Below are 16868 nucleotides of genomic sequence, written 5' to 3'. Positions count from 1 at the left end.
CGCATACATCAGCACTGGAACTGCTTTTCAAGTCAAAAACTAAGACTATGCCCAGGTATTCTATTTAAGGAAAATTAAACTGACCAAAGTCTACACAGTGTTATGAAAAATGCCTGATCACTATACCTCTTTAGTCACATCATTATATCAAATCTTTGCTTTGCAAAAACACTTAAGAGGGTGATTACCAGAGTGAAGCTCTGGAAATAAAACTAAAAATACATTGATTGTACAAGCTTATTGCGTGTCCACTGTGTCCAAGGCACTGTGGGGATGCAAGATCTCATTATGATTTGATGCTCTTCTAAAGAAGCTCATGTCTCTTACACCATTGCAACTAGATAGGTGCACAACTAAATGCACCAACATTTAAAGTCCCTTATGCTTTACACTAGTACATTAGTAGGGTCCACTATTTGAAGGAAAAAACCTAACACTTCCTTCTTCAGCTCTTCCGGCTTACCAGCTGTGGAGGCAAGAGGTGAATACAGACATTGTGTATCCAAGGCTCCCAGAAAGAAGTGGGAACAAATCTCTGTAGATCAATTGAAGTAATTGTGACTGTGAAGTTGCAGGGCACGCATTTCTCACACCAGGCTAGGCCCAGTCACTCAGCTACACAGCAAGAGTTTGTGGATGTGGGTTGGAATCTATGGCGCTTTCTCTCTGTCTGGTGCTATTGTTTCCCAGACAAATACCAATGCAAACTTTCCACAAGGTCCTTACAGAAACTAGCTGCACAGACTCCATAACTTTCTTCACAATATGACAAAAGTAAATCTCTATCCTGCCTTTGATGTTAGGTGAGAACTCTGAGACTTCTTTTTCCACCCAGGAAGTTACTTTACATGCCATAGCTAGGATGTAATAGTACTTTTTTTATTTTTAATTAACAAAGCAGAACTTATAATCTCTAGTTACAGTTGTCTCCTTCCAAGTGCCTGAATAAGTTATACGTGTCTCCCCAAAAATGGAATCATTGCTCAAATTGTTTTTGAAACTCCTCTCTGGGTTGGGGCAGCAACAGTAATGTAGAAACAACACTGAACAAAGTCAAAAAGCCAGATTGGAGTCCTAGATCTGCCCTTAACAAATTGTGGAACTCGAGCAAGTCACTAAGCTTCAGTTTTTTCATTTGTAAAATGGGACTGTTAATGCCTACCTTATTGGTTGCTGGATTAAGAAAATGTACATGAAAGCAGTCTTTAAGCTGCAGTACACCACATATACATAAAATATTAGTATTATCTCATTGGTCTCCCCAAGGTCTTTAGAATTCACATCACGTTCTTTTAAAAACCCTCATAGTGATAAAAATATTAATCTGCTGAGAGTGGATCTGACTTTCGGAAATAAATAAGTTCTCTCAAAGCCAAGTCTATGCGATCAAACTGAATAATACCCATTTTTGGTCCAAAACAAGACGTGACTATCATATAATGAGTTTCTCTTATATGACCTCTAAACTTGATCTGATGGTATTCCAAAAGTTTCATAAATGTCTGGGGGTAACAGCAACACTAAACTAGATATATAACTTTGAAAGACAAGATGAAAAGCATTCATTTAGATACTAAAGTTCTGGTTAATGCTATCGCCACCCAACCAATTCCCAAGCTACAACTTTAGTCATCCTTAATTTCTTCTTTTCTCTCATCTCCCATATATATGTACTGCATCACCCAATCTACCTGGGAAACTTCTCTCCACTCCAGTCCATTCGTTTAGTCCATATCCTTGTCATTTCTCACTAGGACTATAATAGCAGCTCTTGAACTAACCTCCCTAGCACCAGTCTCTCCCATTATTCAATATTACCAAAGCTAGCATACTAAAAAATAAAGCTTTCATCACTTTTCTGCCTAAAAGTCTTTAATGGTTCCCCACTGCTTATAGCATAAAGTCCAAATTGTGGGCACGCAAGGCTCTTTGCAACATGGCCCCAATCTAACTCTCCAGAACTACTCTTCCACAAACTCCCCTCAGCCCTCTAGACTTCTGCCACACTGAACGGTCACATTATGCAGTTACAGCAAGCCCTCTTATGACTACATGCCTTTGCTGTTCTGATTGGAACCTCCCTCCCAGCATGATAAACTCATTCTTCAAAATCCACTTAAGTCCTGGATGACAATTTCACCATTTTCTTAGCCTTACTTGCTGCACCTGCCGTGACCTCACACCACTTGTTCCTATCTCTGTATCAACATTTATTATGCTGCTTATTTATTTATTTATCTCCCCTGCTAGACATTGAGTTCTTCAAGGGTAGAACTGAAATACTTTGTACCCACAGCACCTATGTCTGGCACATAGAAGAGGCTCAAAAAAAAAAAAAAAAAGGTTTGTGAATGAGTAGCCCTGGTAATTTACTTCTTTAAGACTATAGCCACTGAAAAAACGCTATGGAGCGCAGTTCTACTCTGAAATACACTGGGTCATCATGAGTCAGAACTGACGTCAATGACAACAAGTTCATTTTGGGGGATTTTTTTTTAGTGCTTGTTTTATAAAACAGTCTCATGAATATAGAGTTAAACCACATTCTTTAAAGGTGTTGCATGTACAGCATTTAATATGATGTGCAATGTCCAGAGGGCTAGTGACACTTGATGGCTTTGTGGTTAAGTGGCATGAACATTACCACATAATTATATAGAAATCTAGCTGCTCTTAGTTCTCTACCGCCTTCTTGGCTTTGGCAAGTCATTCCTTGACTGGGTGCCAACGGAGTTTGTGTCAATGAGCTGGCTGTTCATCCCTGGCTGGTCTGTGAACTACTCAGGGAGTATACAAAATATAGAGCACTATTCAAAAGTCATGATGTACAGGACTCTGACAAGTAATAATTCTTAATTAGTCAAGCATTAGAAATATTTAACTGATATTTCTCTGAAGTGGGCCCAAGTATTACTGTTTTCAATTCACAAATGAGGAAAACACATCAAAGAACCAATGACCTTGGCTTGTCTAAAATAAAGGGAATTAGTGATGCTACTAGAGCTAGAAACCAGCTCCTAGAATTTCTCAGAAGGTATTTTCCCTGAGGTTAAGCAGTGCATTAAAAACAGTTCTGAATTCCTCTAGTGAGATGGAATTAGGCTGAGAATATCTACCAAAAAAAAAATTTTTTTTTTTAATTTCCTATTTCTCCTTGTAAAAAAAACAGCCCTTGTGAGAAATGGGCAGAGAGGTGTCCTTCCCATTAGGGTTTCAGATTCCATTACCACTAATTAAAAAGAAGTCTATTGCATGGCACTGAATCCTCAGTGTCAGTTCTACACAACTCAGAATGATACTTTCTGGACATACTCAATGAATAAAATGACCCTCAGCTTCTAATCACTAATCCTGAAACTCCTATGGTGAACTATTTGGAACCAATATGATCATTTCAAGTTAAACGTTAATTCCACCAAAGACCCCTGACATCTACCAAAATATGATTGGTCAAAAAATTCAAAAAGCATTCAATTATGATCAAACCACCTGGAATAAAGGAGGCAGTTCTGGCAAGACTGGCCTTCGTATATCTCAGGGAAAAAAAAGATATGTATGGAGATGAGAGACAGAGAAAACGAAGGGTTAAGAGAACCCATTCCTGATCTCAAATCCAAGAGGAATCATTTTGTCACAAAGAAAAACTAAAGTCACTCTTTTTATGCTAGGTGACTTATTGGTGGCAAGAGAAATGAGAAGACATTTGGGAAAATCAGGAATTGAAATCTCAACAGCACTGAAGTCAACTTTCCACAACGAACAGTTTCCAAAAATAGGGCTGGCATAAAAGTGCTGGGATCTGTACCAGGAGTATCTAAAGTTGCCAAGACCAGAAAGTCTTCAAACAGAGATTGAGGCCTGTGGACAGTTCAGAGTGGAAAAAAACCTAGGATGTTTCTCCAGTGAGTTGACTTTGTTTAGAAAAACTAGGACACCCACTCCCCACCCAAAGCAGAAGGTAAACTAAAAATGAATTCACTAGGCTGCGTTACCGCAGCCGAACGACCGCAGTGGGCGCTATAGCTCATCGCTCGTCCCTAGGGGTCCAGCCCTCCTGCACTCCGCCAGGGGCGCGTTAGGAACCCGGGCAGGGCCCTCACAGGCGGCAGCAGCTAGTGTTTGCAGGAGGTGGAAACAAAGGCCAAGTACACCAAGATCTGCCGCCCCGGGGCCCACGCTTAAGTGAGTCTCGAAACTGTAGGACTCATGGTCCGCTGATCTCGAAGTAGAGCGATTTACTCTCTCGGGGCTCGGCTCTGAGTGCTGTCAGGAAAACAATCTGGGGAAGAAACAGAAGTGGAAGTGGAAGAGGAGAAAGCTGCGCGACCCCTCCGGACCGAGGAAGTATGAGATAACGGTCCAGTAACCCCTAAGGGCGCCCCGAAGCGGCTAGAGGAAAGTGCCCCTAGGGTCCAGAGCGCGTGGCCGCCGCACCCATAGATCTTCCCCGGCCCAGTCACAGGCTAAAGCGCTGTCAACAAAACGTGCAGGGCCAGTTCAGGTCTCCCGAACGAAGACCGCGGGCACCGACTCCCAGCCCCACCCACATTAAAGTCACCTCAGCAGGAGAGCTGCCATCTTGGATCCCGGACTGGACGGAAGTGACGCAAGGCGGCCCGGCGGCCAGAGGGCGGAGGAGGAAGAAGAGCGGTGCTGCTGTCATGTGACCGCTTGGGGCGCTTTAAAGGGATCGAGAGCGTGTTCGGCGCCTCTTTGCTCAGGGGGCTCGCTGGTTTAGTAATATGTTGTCCGCTTCCGTCTTCCTCGGCTGACTGCTACCGAAATTGCCAGGATTCCGGCAGAATTGCCTGTGGTTCAAAATCTGCAGTCTGCATTTCACCTGCTTAGAGATTCATTTTGTATCGTACGAAAAGCTGACTCTCCCAGCTTCTTCACCGAGGACTTCTCAATCTCAGTTTCTCACTCCCTCCTGCCCAGGTCGGCCTAAAAACGTCTTGATAAATAAAGGTCGGCTGAGACACTCGGGGGAAAAAGATACTTTGGCCCCCTCCTGTTCTAATATGAAGCTTCTCCTATACAAAGGTAACATAAGTTGAGACCTGAGTTGGGGGGCGTGAGGAGGGGCTGCGGAGGAGAGAACCTCACAGACCACCATTCCCAAGCACAAGGAGTCACCTCCAACTAACTCGATTAGCTTTATGCGCCACAATTCCTGGGCTTGAGATGCCGCCTGAACTAGACGCCCACTAGCCAAAGACAACATTCTCTTGTTCCTTGTTTCAGTGTTATGTGGGCAACACCCACAGCTCGAAGAACCTAGGGTGGGGGAATGGAGAACCTGCTTTTATTTATATACGTAAATAGTTTTGAGGAACCCAAGCACAGGAATCAATTGCAGGAAGGACATTTGCGACTTAAGGGGAAATAAGAGAAAGTGAAAAGGGAACAATGCAAAAGTTCCTGAGTCTTTTTTGGTTGGGGATGGGGGAGTAGCCCAGAGCAGCTCCTATTCTACAATAAAACATATTAAGTGATATTAATATTCAAGTCTTATTTCCATTTCGGAAACCCTGGTGCCGTAGTGGTTAAGTGCTACGGCTGCTAACCACGAGGTTGGCAGTTCAAATCCGCCAGGCGCTCCTTGGAAACTCTATGGGGCAGTTTTACTCTGACCTATAGGGTTGCTGTTCTACTCTGTCCTACAGGGTCGCTATGAGTCGGAATCGACTCGAGGGCACTGGGTGGTGGTGTGGGGCACTTTTCTTCTCAGGATTTAAATAACACAAATTCATTTATTTCTGCATCAAATAAATGACCCTATTTTTGCATTTTTATAATGCTTAACAAAGAAATCACCTTAATAGACTTTAAGATTGCAAGGGACCTTGGAGGCTGTCCTGTCCGATCTTCCATCCAGTGCAGGGATCTCCCCTGCAACATCTCTGACAGCTGATCTTCAAGCTTCTGCTCCAGCACCTTCAATGATGGTACCTCAGAAAACAGCTTCCATTTCCTGAACAGGTTAAAACAGTAGAAAATTGTTATATCAAAATAGAGTTTCTGCTCTTGAACTTCCAGTCATGGATCCTGATTTGGCCCTCTGGAGCTTCACATTAAGAAATCCAGTGAATGCCTCTTCCACTTAGCTCCTTAAATAATCCCATTTAACACATGTTTAGAGACTTTTTGCCAGAGACTGAAAAGTGCTGCAGGGGATAGAAAAATGCAGACACATATATTGTTCTCGAAAAGCTTATAGCAGGATCAGTACATAAAGAAATAAATACAACAAATAAAGTATCAATCCCATGGAAGGGGTATAGATAAAAATGGGTGGATGGATAAGGAGGAAGTGACTCCTTACAGCTGGGCAATGGGGGTTGGGAGGATGCCAAGGCTCAAAAATTAACTAAACCATCCTGTAAACATTTGTTGATGGTGATGATTTTGCTTTATGGTCAAGCCCCATGTTTAGACCTCCAAAACCCAAATCTAATACTAATCATCGGCTCCACCAGGACTGTGATCTAAAGAGGTGCCAGGAAAGACACCAGGTGTCTGTGGCTTCAGGGGTGAGCCTGCAATGGTCCTACAGCAGGAACACAGTAGCCTCCCCTCTCAAATTAACCTCTAGAGCTCATAACTGATGGAAATAAAGCACACTGAAATTCAGGTCAAGCATTAAGTCAAGCCCCTTATCTACAGGGCTTATCTTAAAAGTAACAGGAAGGAGAAGCAGGGTCTAGGAAAAGTCAAGGCCTGGAGTGAAGGAGGAGTCCTGGTGGCACAGTGGTTAAGAGCATAGTTGCTAACCATTTTGAATCCACCAGCTGCTTCTTGGAAATCTTATGGGGCAGCTATGAGTCAGAATCAACTTGGCAGTGAGTTTGGTTTGGAAGTGAAGGAAGGGAAAGAGAGAAGGGAGAACAATTCCAGATGGAAGTATGAGAAGTTCAGTAAACGTAAAATCTTTTCAGGTGATCCCAAGGAGGGAAACAGCAGCCAGGAGGGCTTTGGGATGAAAGACTTTTCTGGCCAGATTTGTCTTATAACTTGGCTCTAACCATGTAGACGCTCCCATTCCTACCCCCACCCCAAAGGTGGGGTAGGAAATTCTTAGTATGTACCAAATTGAAGCCACCCTCTTAATATGTCACTCAAGGCCCTTCACAAACTGGCTTCAACTTTCCTGTCCAGGCTTGCTTCCTACTATGCCCCTTCAAGTTCCCCCAAATCAAGTCGAAGTGAATGACACAAGATCTGCCCTGAATATGCACAACACTCCACAAACCTACACACACTTTCTCACCTCTTTACCCTTACTTTTGCTGTTCCATCTAGTTGGACACCCTCCATACCTATTCCTTCTTTTCAGAATGGCACTCATCCTTCAAGGCTGGGCCATATCTAATATTGCCTCCTAGATATAACTACCCCTTCCTCTGAACTTCATTTTTTAAATGAAATTTATTTTTGTTTTTGATCTCTTTTATGTAACTTACTCAATCTTTCTGATGTTGCAGCTGTGCGTGCCCTCCTTTGTACTCCCAGCCATTTATTAGTCTACTGTAGCAAGCATCGTATTTATTGTAGTTGGTTGTTGATGTTGTTCTCTGATCCTCCCCTCTCCGCCTCCCCAAACTAGAATTTAAACTCCTTGAGGGAGGGACTTAATTTTTATTCCTCTTGCTATTACCCCCAGCCCTATACCTTATGTATAGCTGGCATTCAATACACTTCTGTTACCTTGCTGTAAATTGAAACGGGCTTAACCTGTGGCATGAGACATTAAAGAACGTCCTGACAAAGAGGGAAAGGTCAGGGGCTTCTTCCCTGGAAGTTTTCTGAGAAGAATCACCCAGGATTCCAGGAGATAAAAAGAAATGACTCCCAAAGGACCTGGTCACCTCCAGAAGCCTGTAGTACAGCTCATGATGTTCAGGGTTAACAAGGGCTATCATGTTTTCAGAGTTCTCTGGCGGAAACCTACCTTTAGCACCTAGAATTGTAGGGAAGCCTAGGAGGGGAATCCCTTTTCATGGTCTTAGGATTCAGGTTCCCTTGCCCATCTATCCCTCAGAGAAGTATGTCTGTATCCCTTTTTCTGTCCTTTTCCCTTACCACCCCCCAACATTCCAGCCTGGGGCAAGGGGAGGCCAGTGGACACAAAGCCCTCTGTGTATGGGGTGGTATGTGTCCCCCCACCCCTCCACCCAGAGCACACAATGCCCCTTCTGCTCCCTGTACTCTGCCCCCCCTCCCTACCACCTCTCAACTGCACATACCAGGCTGCAATTGGTTACTGACTCAAGACGGCCCCCTCATGCTGGGGCCCCAGGGGATTTTAAGCGGGTTCCAGGAACCCCCGCTCAGTTCCTTGTCCCCCACTCTCCCAACCCCACAGATGCTTCGGGCCTTAGCCCCTGGCCCAGCTATGGCTCCTGGGGCTCCCTCGTCCAGCCCCAGCCCTATCCTGGCTGTGCTGCTCTTCTCTTTGGGTAAGTGGATCCACCCCAGTCTGGGAGCCCTGAAGCTCAGGTGGTCTCTCTGCAACTTTCCCACCTCAAGGCCTTTATTCAATGCTGCCTTCACTGCTCCCCCCACTGCAGTCAAAGAAAGAGGAAGCAGGAGCAGGAAGGAGATAATATATTTAGAGAGAGGAAAAAATATGGTTTGGTGGGAGGCGGTAAAGGTATTCTGTGAAGAGAGATGGTAAAAGAGAGTGGTTGTAGAGACTTCCCTGAGTAGACATAGCTGGGCCCCGGTTGAGGACCAGCAAAGTGCCCACAGAGCCATGTGTCGAGAGCCTGGTAGGAAGCAGTTTTAAGACATGGAAAGGAGCAGGATCAGACCCCTGGATTCTGGTCCTTGCTCATCCACCAGCAATGCAAGTGATACCTAACCTTAGTTTCCCAGAAAAGAAAATACAAGGAAGCCCAAGGTTTGTGGTCCCAGCTCCTCAGATCCTACGTCTCTTGGTGCCTTGGCTTGTGTCTGTGGCTACATCTTCTATTATGTGGATGAGTGGAGTAGAAGGGAAATTCTAGGATCTTAGCCCTCTAAAGCTGTCTTCTTTCATATATTGACCAGCCGCTTCCTTGCCTATGGCAGATGTTGGGTAAGCAAGAGAAGGTCAAAGCAAGGCTACTTGAAAGGATCCTCCCTTCTCTGAACTGTCCTGAAGCCTAGTACAATGGGTGAGCAGTAGGCAAGCTGGGGGGAGCCAACCTTGCTCAAAATGTCCAAGGTTCTCTGCTGTCAGTTCCTTGAGTCCTAAACCCTGAACGAACTTAGACTCCTCTAGTCTGTTCTGGGGCATCCTGAGAAAATGTTAAGGATAGGGAGTTGGAAAAGGGCACAGTGAGAGAAACGGGGAGAAGGAATCTTGGAGTTCAAGAAGGAGAGGGAGCTCTGTCCCAGCAACTGCCCTATTTATAGAACCATTGAGCAGAACTGAAAAGGGCAATGATTGATATTATAATAGGAGGAATATAAACAAGATCCAATGGAATGCCACCTGTGTTAAACGTTTGGGATTCTCAGGAAGGCTCTAAGGCAGGGGTCCCAGGAGGTGAGTCAATGATATTGTATGCTGAGGTGGGAGATTAGGACCATGGAAATAGGTGGCATCAGCCCCAACATTGGTCGGACAGTGGGGCTCTGTTTGGTTGCCCACTCCCTCTCCCGTAGAACAAAAGGGTCTACAGTCGTCCCCACCCAGGGGCCAGCCCACACACATAGTCTCCCTGGAATGGCCTTCTTTGTGTGGGTGTGTCTTGGGAGTGGCACTGGGCCAGAATGGCTGGGGAGGGTGAGCAGGGCCCAACCACAGAGGGCTCACATGCAGAGTCATCTGAGTTCTGGGCTTGGGGCCTTGCTCTGCATCACAGCTGATGCAGGGTGTGAGGTCCTTCCCTCCCTGACCCCAGTCAAGAGTAGGCTGTATGGCAACTGGGGATTTAGCAGTGAGGGAGAGTTGGACTGAGGAAGAAGACTTACATTCTCCAATTATCTCCATTTTTTTTTCTACAAGAAACTTGAGTCTGCCATACTGTGAAATACTATGGAGCTGTTAAAAATAAGATTGGTCTGTATGAATCAACATGGAAAGCACCCTCAGATACATATATTCTTAAGCAGAAAAAAATATGTAGATTATAATGCAACATAAATAAGAAAAAGAAAATTCCAGTGAACAAACTATTTCCTGCAGAAATATATATACACTTAAGAAAAGGATATACACTAAATTGATAATAGTGGTTGTATCTGGGAGGGACTACAGGAAGAAAATTGATTGGGGGGTATCAAGGAGACTTTAGCTTTATCTCTATTGCTTGAATAATTCATAGAATGAATGCCATATGTTTTGCCTATATAATTTATGAGAGATAAAAATAAGTTTTAAAGCTCATGCCTAAGGGAAGGCTTTAATAGATACCCAAAGGGAAAGTGAGACTTGAAAATGGAATCCAACCTCTGGAAGCTTTCAAGAGAATCCTGTTACTGTTGATGCCCTCTATAGAACACGATGAAAAGCTTGACCTAACACAGGATTTAAGTCTTGGTGGCACAGTGGTTAAGAGTTCAGCTGCCAACCAAAATATTGGCAGTTCAAATCCACCAGCTGCTCCTTGGAAACTCTGTGGGGCAGTTCTAGTCTGTCCTATAGGGTTGCTGTGATTCTGAATTGAGTTGATGGAGCAACTGGTTTATTCCATTAGTCTAGAGATATTTGGGCCACAGAACTGATTGTTTCTGCCCAAGGCTTTGTTATGACCACTGACCTGTCACTCAGCTCTTGACTTCCTGTTGCTCTCTCTTCCTCTATATCCCTGGTCGGGCCCCATTCGTGGTGTATCTGATTCCTGCTCTGTGCTTGCAGTGCTGTCCCCTGCCCAGGCCATTGTGGTTTACACGGACAAGGAGGTCCATGGTGAAGTGGGCTCTCGGGTGACCCTACACTGCTCCTTCTGGTCCAGCGAGTGGGTCTCAGATGACATCTCCTTCACCTGGCGCTACCAGCCCGAAGGGGGCCGCGATGCCATCTCGGTGAGCACCCAGGGGTGTCCTGGGGGTGAATAACTGGCAAGAAGGGAAAAAGGGTGCTTCAAAGAACAACAGAAAAGAGAAATTGGGTTAAGGAGGGAGAAATCCTTTTTGAACCATAACCTCAACTTTGGCAAGGTAAGTGGCAATCTTTGTCACCCTGGCCAGGGCCTATCTACACAGTTGCCCCCCCCACCTCCCACAGTCCTCAGCCACCCTCTTCAGCCTAGAATCCCTCTCCCTAAGGCCAGAGCTAAGCTTTGATAGCCCTGTGATCATGTGGGCCTCTCACATGCTTTCCCCTCATTCCTCATAGATCTTCCACTATGCCAAGGGGCAGCCCTACATCGACGAAGTGGGGACTTTCAAAGAGCGCATCCAGTGGGTAGGGGACCCTCAATGGAAGGATGGTTCCATTGTCATACACAACCTGGACTATAGTGACAACGGCACTTTCACCTGTGACGTCAAAAACCCACCGGACATAGTGGGCAAGACCTCTCAGGTCACGCTCTACGTCTTTGAAAAAGGTGTGAGAGAAAATGGGCGACGGGAATCAGGGAGGCAGTACCAAGCAGCCCAAGGCCTTGAGAGGACAGAATCGAAAGGCTGGGGGAAGAGGCAAAGAGCCGGGCCTTGTGCCCTTCAGACTCTGGGGGGGTGGGCGGAGAGCAGCCACGGGCCTAAATTCTCAACCTCAGGGAATAGATGTGGGGGCTGGGAACTAAAGATGCAGGCCCTGTTCATTCCCTCACTTCTTTCCCCTCCTCTCCCAGTGCCAACTAGGTACGGGGTGGTGCTGGGAGCTGTGATCGGGGGTGTCCTGGGGGTGGTGCTGTTGCTGCTGCTGCTTTTCTACGTGGTGCGGTACTGCTGGCAACGCAGGCAGGCCGCCCTGCAGAGGAGGCTCAGGTAAGGGGCAGAGCAAGACTCCCCGGCCCTCAACCCGACTATCCCCCATCGGGGCGGAGACTACTCCAGTCGGTGGTGGGAGGGCCAAAGGAAGAAGGAAACTGTGTTCCCTCTGCGAGGGGCTCCCGGCTCTGGTGGGGCGAAACCCACAGCATTCTCTTTACCTGCAGTGCCATGGAGAAAGGGAAAGTGCACAAGCCTGGAAAGGACACTAAGCGCGGCCGGCAGGTTAGCTGGACTTGGGGCCCCGACCAGCCGGGGAGAGCCCTGGCAGCAGTGAGGGGTGGGATAGGCCTAGTTAAGGCCCCCTGGCCGGTGACTGATGTGTGCACTCCTCCCCCCCAGACGCCAGTCCTGTACGCCATGCTGGACCACACCAGAAGCACCAAAGCTGTCAGCGAGAAGAAGCCCAAGGGGCTGGGGGAGTCTCGCAAAGATAAGAAATAGCGGTTAGCGGGCCGGGCGGGGGATCGGGGGACAGAGGCGGAGCCCTCCAGAAGGTCTAAAAAGGTGGTGGTCATCGAGATGGAGCTACAGAAGGATGAGCCCAGCTCAGAGCTCCGCCCTGCTGTCAAGTCCCCCAGCAGAACCAGCCTCAAAAATGCCCTCAAGAACATGATGGGCCTGGACTCGGACAAGTGATCACCACCCCCTCCCCGGGCCCTGCAGAACACGGGGACCTAGGCTCCTCTTACCCCCGTCTAGGTGCTTTTCTCCCTTGCTCCTCAGCCCTGCCCCCCTTTCTCCTCCTTTTGAGATGTAAGTTTCATTCCAAAATCCATTCCCCAATCATTCCTATTCTCCTCCACCTTCAACCCCGGCTCTCTGAGAGCCCAAAGCCTGATTCTACCCACCTACCCCAGCCCTAAGGACTGTGTGTTTGGTGCCTGTCTCTTCGGCACCGAGAAGAAAGGGACCTTGATTATGCACTCCCCAACTGCAGGCCACCTGGCATTCCCTTCCCTTGCACCCAGCCTGTCCCTCTGGCTCTTTCCTGTCTGCTCAGCCCCTGCATCAGGTGGCCCAACCCCATACTCTGTCATCTCAGCTAACAACACCCCAATCACCCAGATCAGAGTCTCCTTCAAGGTTTATTTAGGTTGTTGATTATTTTTTATTTTTCAATCCATTCATTTTTTTTTTACCTGTGCTCATGATTTGCCCCGCCCCCCATGACTGAGAACCAATGACGTCATGTGGCTTTTGCAATTCCCCACCCCCATTAAGTCCTTAATGGAGAGCCAGCCCAAGCAGTAGGGCCCCTGAGCCTCAACCTCAGCCACAGGATTGGTGCCCTCTGACCCCTTTGGAGAACAGTTCTGGGACTACGGATCTTGGGAAAGGACAGAGGGACAATGGATCCTCACAGGCCAGGAGGTGGAAGAGGGGGCAAGCGACCCTTAAGAAATTGCTTTTAAACAACCAACTGAAAGCAGGAAAAACAAATGGGAAATGGGGGAGGGGGAAGGGAAGAGGCTACACTCCCGGCCACAGGGGATTCTTAGGATTTTTCTACATTCTGTATATTTCTTCTCAAACCCCCAAATGTCCTTAAATGTTTAATAAAGACTGACATTTCCAAAAGCTGCTGCCTCTATGTCTCATTCCCTTGTCCTCCAGGGAATAATCCCTGCCCCTCATCTCACCCTCAGTCTCCCACCTCTTCATATCATTTCCCATCCCCCAGGTCTCCTTCTCATTAGCTGGTTTCAATTTTCAAGAGTTAAGTTTTATGGTTTAGGCATATATAGTATAGTGGAAAGTACTCTGAAATAGGCTTAGAAGATGCATTCATACAGTCAGCAAATATCCAATAAGTTTATATGTATTAAGCTAGGTCGGTGACTCGAACCCACCCAGGAACACTATGGAAGAAATTCTTCCATAAAGATTCCAGCCAAGAAAACCCTATGGAGCAGTTCTCTGTAACACATGGAGTCAGCATGACTTGGAATCAACTCCACAGCAATTCTTAAACATCTCAGTCACTCATTAGCTGTGTGACCCAGGACATGTTATTTGACTTTGGTAAACTTGTTTCCATATTTATAAACAACTGAGATGATGATGACCTGCCTTGTTTAGTTCCCAGAACTTATGTGAGAATCAAGTGAGATCGTGTGTTATAGAAACTTGCAAACCATAAATTGATATATAACTAAGAGATACGAAGGGTCAGCCCCTTGTAGATGTTGCTAGCTCCTGCCTAAAGGAGTATACTTTACAAACTAGCACAAATCCCACTCACCTTTCTAAACACCCATGGCTTCTTTTGTTGATACACCATTTTGGGTATACTGGTATACCTCTTTAGCTAGCTTCCTGGTATATCAGTTTAGGTACACCATTAATGTCCTGGAATCCTAAAATGATTATGGAAAAACAATACGTATCATTTCTCCCTGGGGGAACCGATGGCAGAAAAACAAGACTCCCACAAGTCACTTCTTCTCCTTGTTAAGAGGCTAAAGATATGATTTTTAAAGCTAGCTCTGCCAAAACTGGAGTGCTTCCATTTATTTCAAGGGGTGTCTACCACTTTTTTAAAAAGAAAGATTAATCTGAATTCATTTTTAATATAAAAGTTAGTTGGGTCTATATGGCTTTTTTGAGGTCGGACAGGAAGCTTAGTCATAACTCAAGGTCAGGAATACCTAAGCTAACAATTTCTTATTAGTTGAGTTGCTAAGCTGTCCATTATCCATTAGATAGTTGCAGGTGGGTGCCCTGCTTAACTTTCCTGGCTGTTATGAGGGTCAAATGGGTTGTTGTTACTACTGAGATTTAGCATAACCCAAAAAAAAAGCTCTCAGTTAATTACACCTTTGCGCTAAAAATTATCAGCCACCTGCCTTTTATCAACTTGGTTTACACTATTGTTTCAACAGTTTGATTCTATCAGAACTCCTGGTATCCTGGAACAGAATTCTGCAACCTTTCCACAATGCATTTTCACAAGCACAACACACTTCCATGGGTTTATCTAGGACTGTGCCCTTTTTCCACAATTCTCAACGATGTAAACCCCATCCTTTTCTTTTTCTCCTCAACAAAACATTAAATAAAGTCTAAAATAATAACTCAAGTAAAGGGGAATGGCATTGTTACATGGGAACCTTTCAATTGCACTTTTAAATTCATCATTCAGAATCCCCAGTGCTTTATTAATAGGAGGTGACATTAATTTTGACCAGGCATATGGGCACCTTGAGTTGGCTATTTTATCTTTCAAATTTTATTTTCTTATATTTATTAAAAGCCTTTTCCCACATTAACCTCAAAAAAAATTGCGACCCAATTTAATTTATGAATATACACTCAAAAATTCTAAATTAAGCGTTTGCAAATAGAATTCTATAATGAGTTAATAAAATAATACATTATGACTGTAAAGAGTTTATTCTGGGAATGCAAGAATGGTTCAGTACTGGGAGATCTACTAACAAAATTTATTTTATTAACCTAGGGAAAAAACATGGTTATTATTATTATTTTTTTTAAAGTCAAAACAATGGTAAAACTCAGTAGCCATTCCTAAAAAAACACTCTGAGTACAACAGAAATAATCATAAAGAAATTATCTAAACATGACAGAACAAATTTTTTTAATAAAAAAAAAAATCAACATGAAACACCGGGCGTATTGCCACTAAAATAGAAAATGAGACAGTATATCCATTACAGCTAATAATATCCAACATTGTTGTGAAGAATTTAGTGTAATGAGCCAACAAGAAACAACCTGTATATCTATTAGAAGAAAAAATCGTCTTTACTTGCAGATAATATAACTGCCTTCTTAGAAAATCCATAAGATTCCACTAGAAGGCTATTGAACTAATAAGTCAGTTTGGTAATGTGATTACAAGATATATTTACTGAAATCTAAGACAAGAAATCTAGCTGAAAATAAAAAGGGGGTGTGGGGGGAGAGGAGCTCATTAACGGCAAAAGGAATAAAATAAAAAATTAACAAGAAAGGTACAGTGCCTGTATGGAGAAAATTATAAAAGTTATTAAAAGGCATACATGGAACATGAATAAATAAAAAGACATGCGTTCCACCATATTAAGGACGACTTAATAGAACAAAATTATCTGTTCTTCTCTACCGATAACAGTAATATTTCATTGGGAATTCCAGTGCGCGCCTTTGGAACTGGACTAAACTGTTTTAAAGTCCATATGGATAAATAAACATGCAAGAATTGCCAGGAACACCCTGAACCAGAAAAATAATAATGAGACGCTTACCCTACCAGATTTTAAAACTTACTATAAAATTACTATAATCAAACAGGGTAATAGGAACGGGTCTAGACAAATAGATCAGTGGAGCAGAGTACAGAGTCCAGAAACATACAAATAAATGTGGGAACATATTATAAAAATAGCATTTTGATTCAGTGGTAAAGAATACATTATTTAATAAAAAGGTATCGGCACAATTGGCTATAAGTCTGGAAGAATACAAAGTAAGATCTTTATCTCATGGCATTTACAAAAATAAAATCTAAATGTAAAAAACAAAACAATGCATATGTTAGAAGAATATTTGTTTAATCTCCGATGGGAAAGGCCTTTAAGTACATAAAATCCTTAAATGGCTATAAATACACTGTAAACAAAATTAATCGGTAATCATAGGAAAAAATACAACACATAGAAAATACCCTCCTACACGTAATATGTTCTAATACCTCCCATGTTCGAATACCTCCAGCTACTGCCCCATTTTTCAAGTTCCCTTTATAGCAAAATTCCTTGAACAAATCTAGGGTATGCAGCAGCTAAGTGCTGGGCTACTAACCAAAAGGTTGCCAGTTCGAACCTACACAGGAGCTCCTTGGAAGAAAGATCTTGTGATCTGCTCTCCTAAAGATCACAGCCTGGAAAACCCTAAGGGGTAGTCCTACTCTGTCGCATGGGATTGATATGAGTTGAAA

General features: G+C 44.4%; 2 protein-coding genes across 2 annotated transcripts in view; one reads left to right on the top strand and one right to left on the bottom strand.

Moving 5' to 3' along the window:
* Positions 1-5198, bottom strand: part of SDHC (succinate dehydrogenase complex subunit C) — a 48021-nt gene extending 42823 nt beyond the window's left edge. The window contains exon 1 of the mRNA XM_010594901.3: positions 4559-5198. Within this exon, the coding sequence (XP_010593203.1) occupies positions 4559-4578 (20 nt within the window). The 5' untranslated portion in view covers positions 4579-5198. The remainder of the gene's footprint in view (positions 1-4558) is intronic.
* A 5542-nt stretch (positions 5199-10740) lies between these two features.
* MPZ (myelin protein zero) lies at positions 10741-12956 on the top strand (the record flags this gene model as incomplete). Its single annotated transcript, XM_064280011.1, has 3 exons — positions 10741-11013; positions 11327-11922; positions 12093-12956. Coding segments are annotated over 3 exons (1146 nt in total), but the record flags the coding sequence as incomplete, so codon positions are not given.
* Between the last annotated feature and the right edge of the window lie 3912 nt (positions 12957-16868).

This window comes from Loxodonta africana, chromosome 3 (genome assembly GCF_030014295.1).
Source record: "Loxodonta africana isolate mLoxAfr1 chromosome 3, mLoxAfr1.hap2, whole genome shotgun sequence".
In the NCBI taxonomy this organism is placed as follows: Eukaryota; Metazoa; Chordata; class Mammalia; order Proboscidea; family Elephantidae; genus Loxodonta; species Loxodonta africana.
The sequence above is the reverse complement of the archived record's forward strand: the minus strand, read 5'-3'. Positions and strand labels throughout refer to the sequence as shown.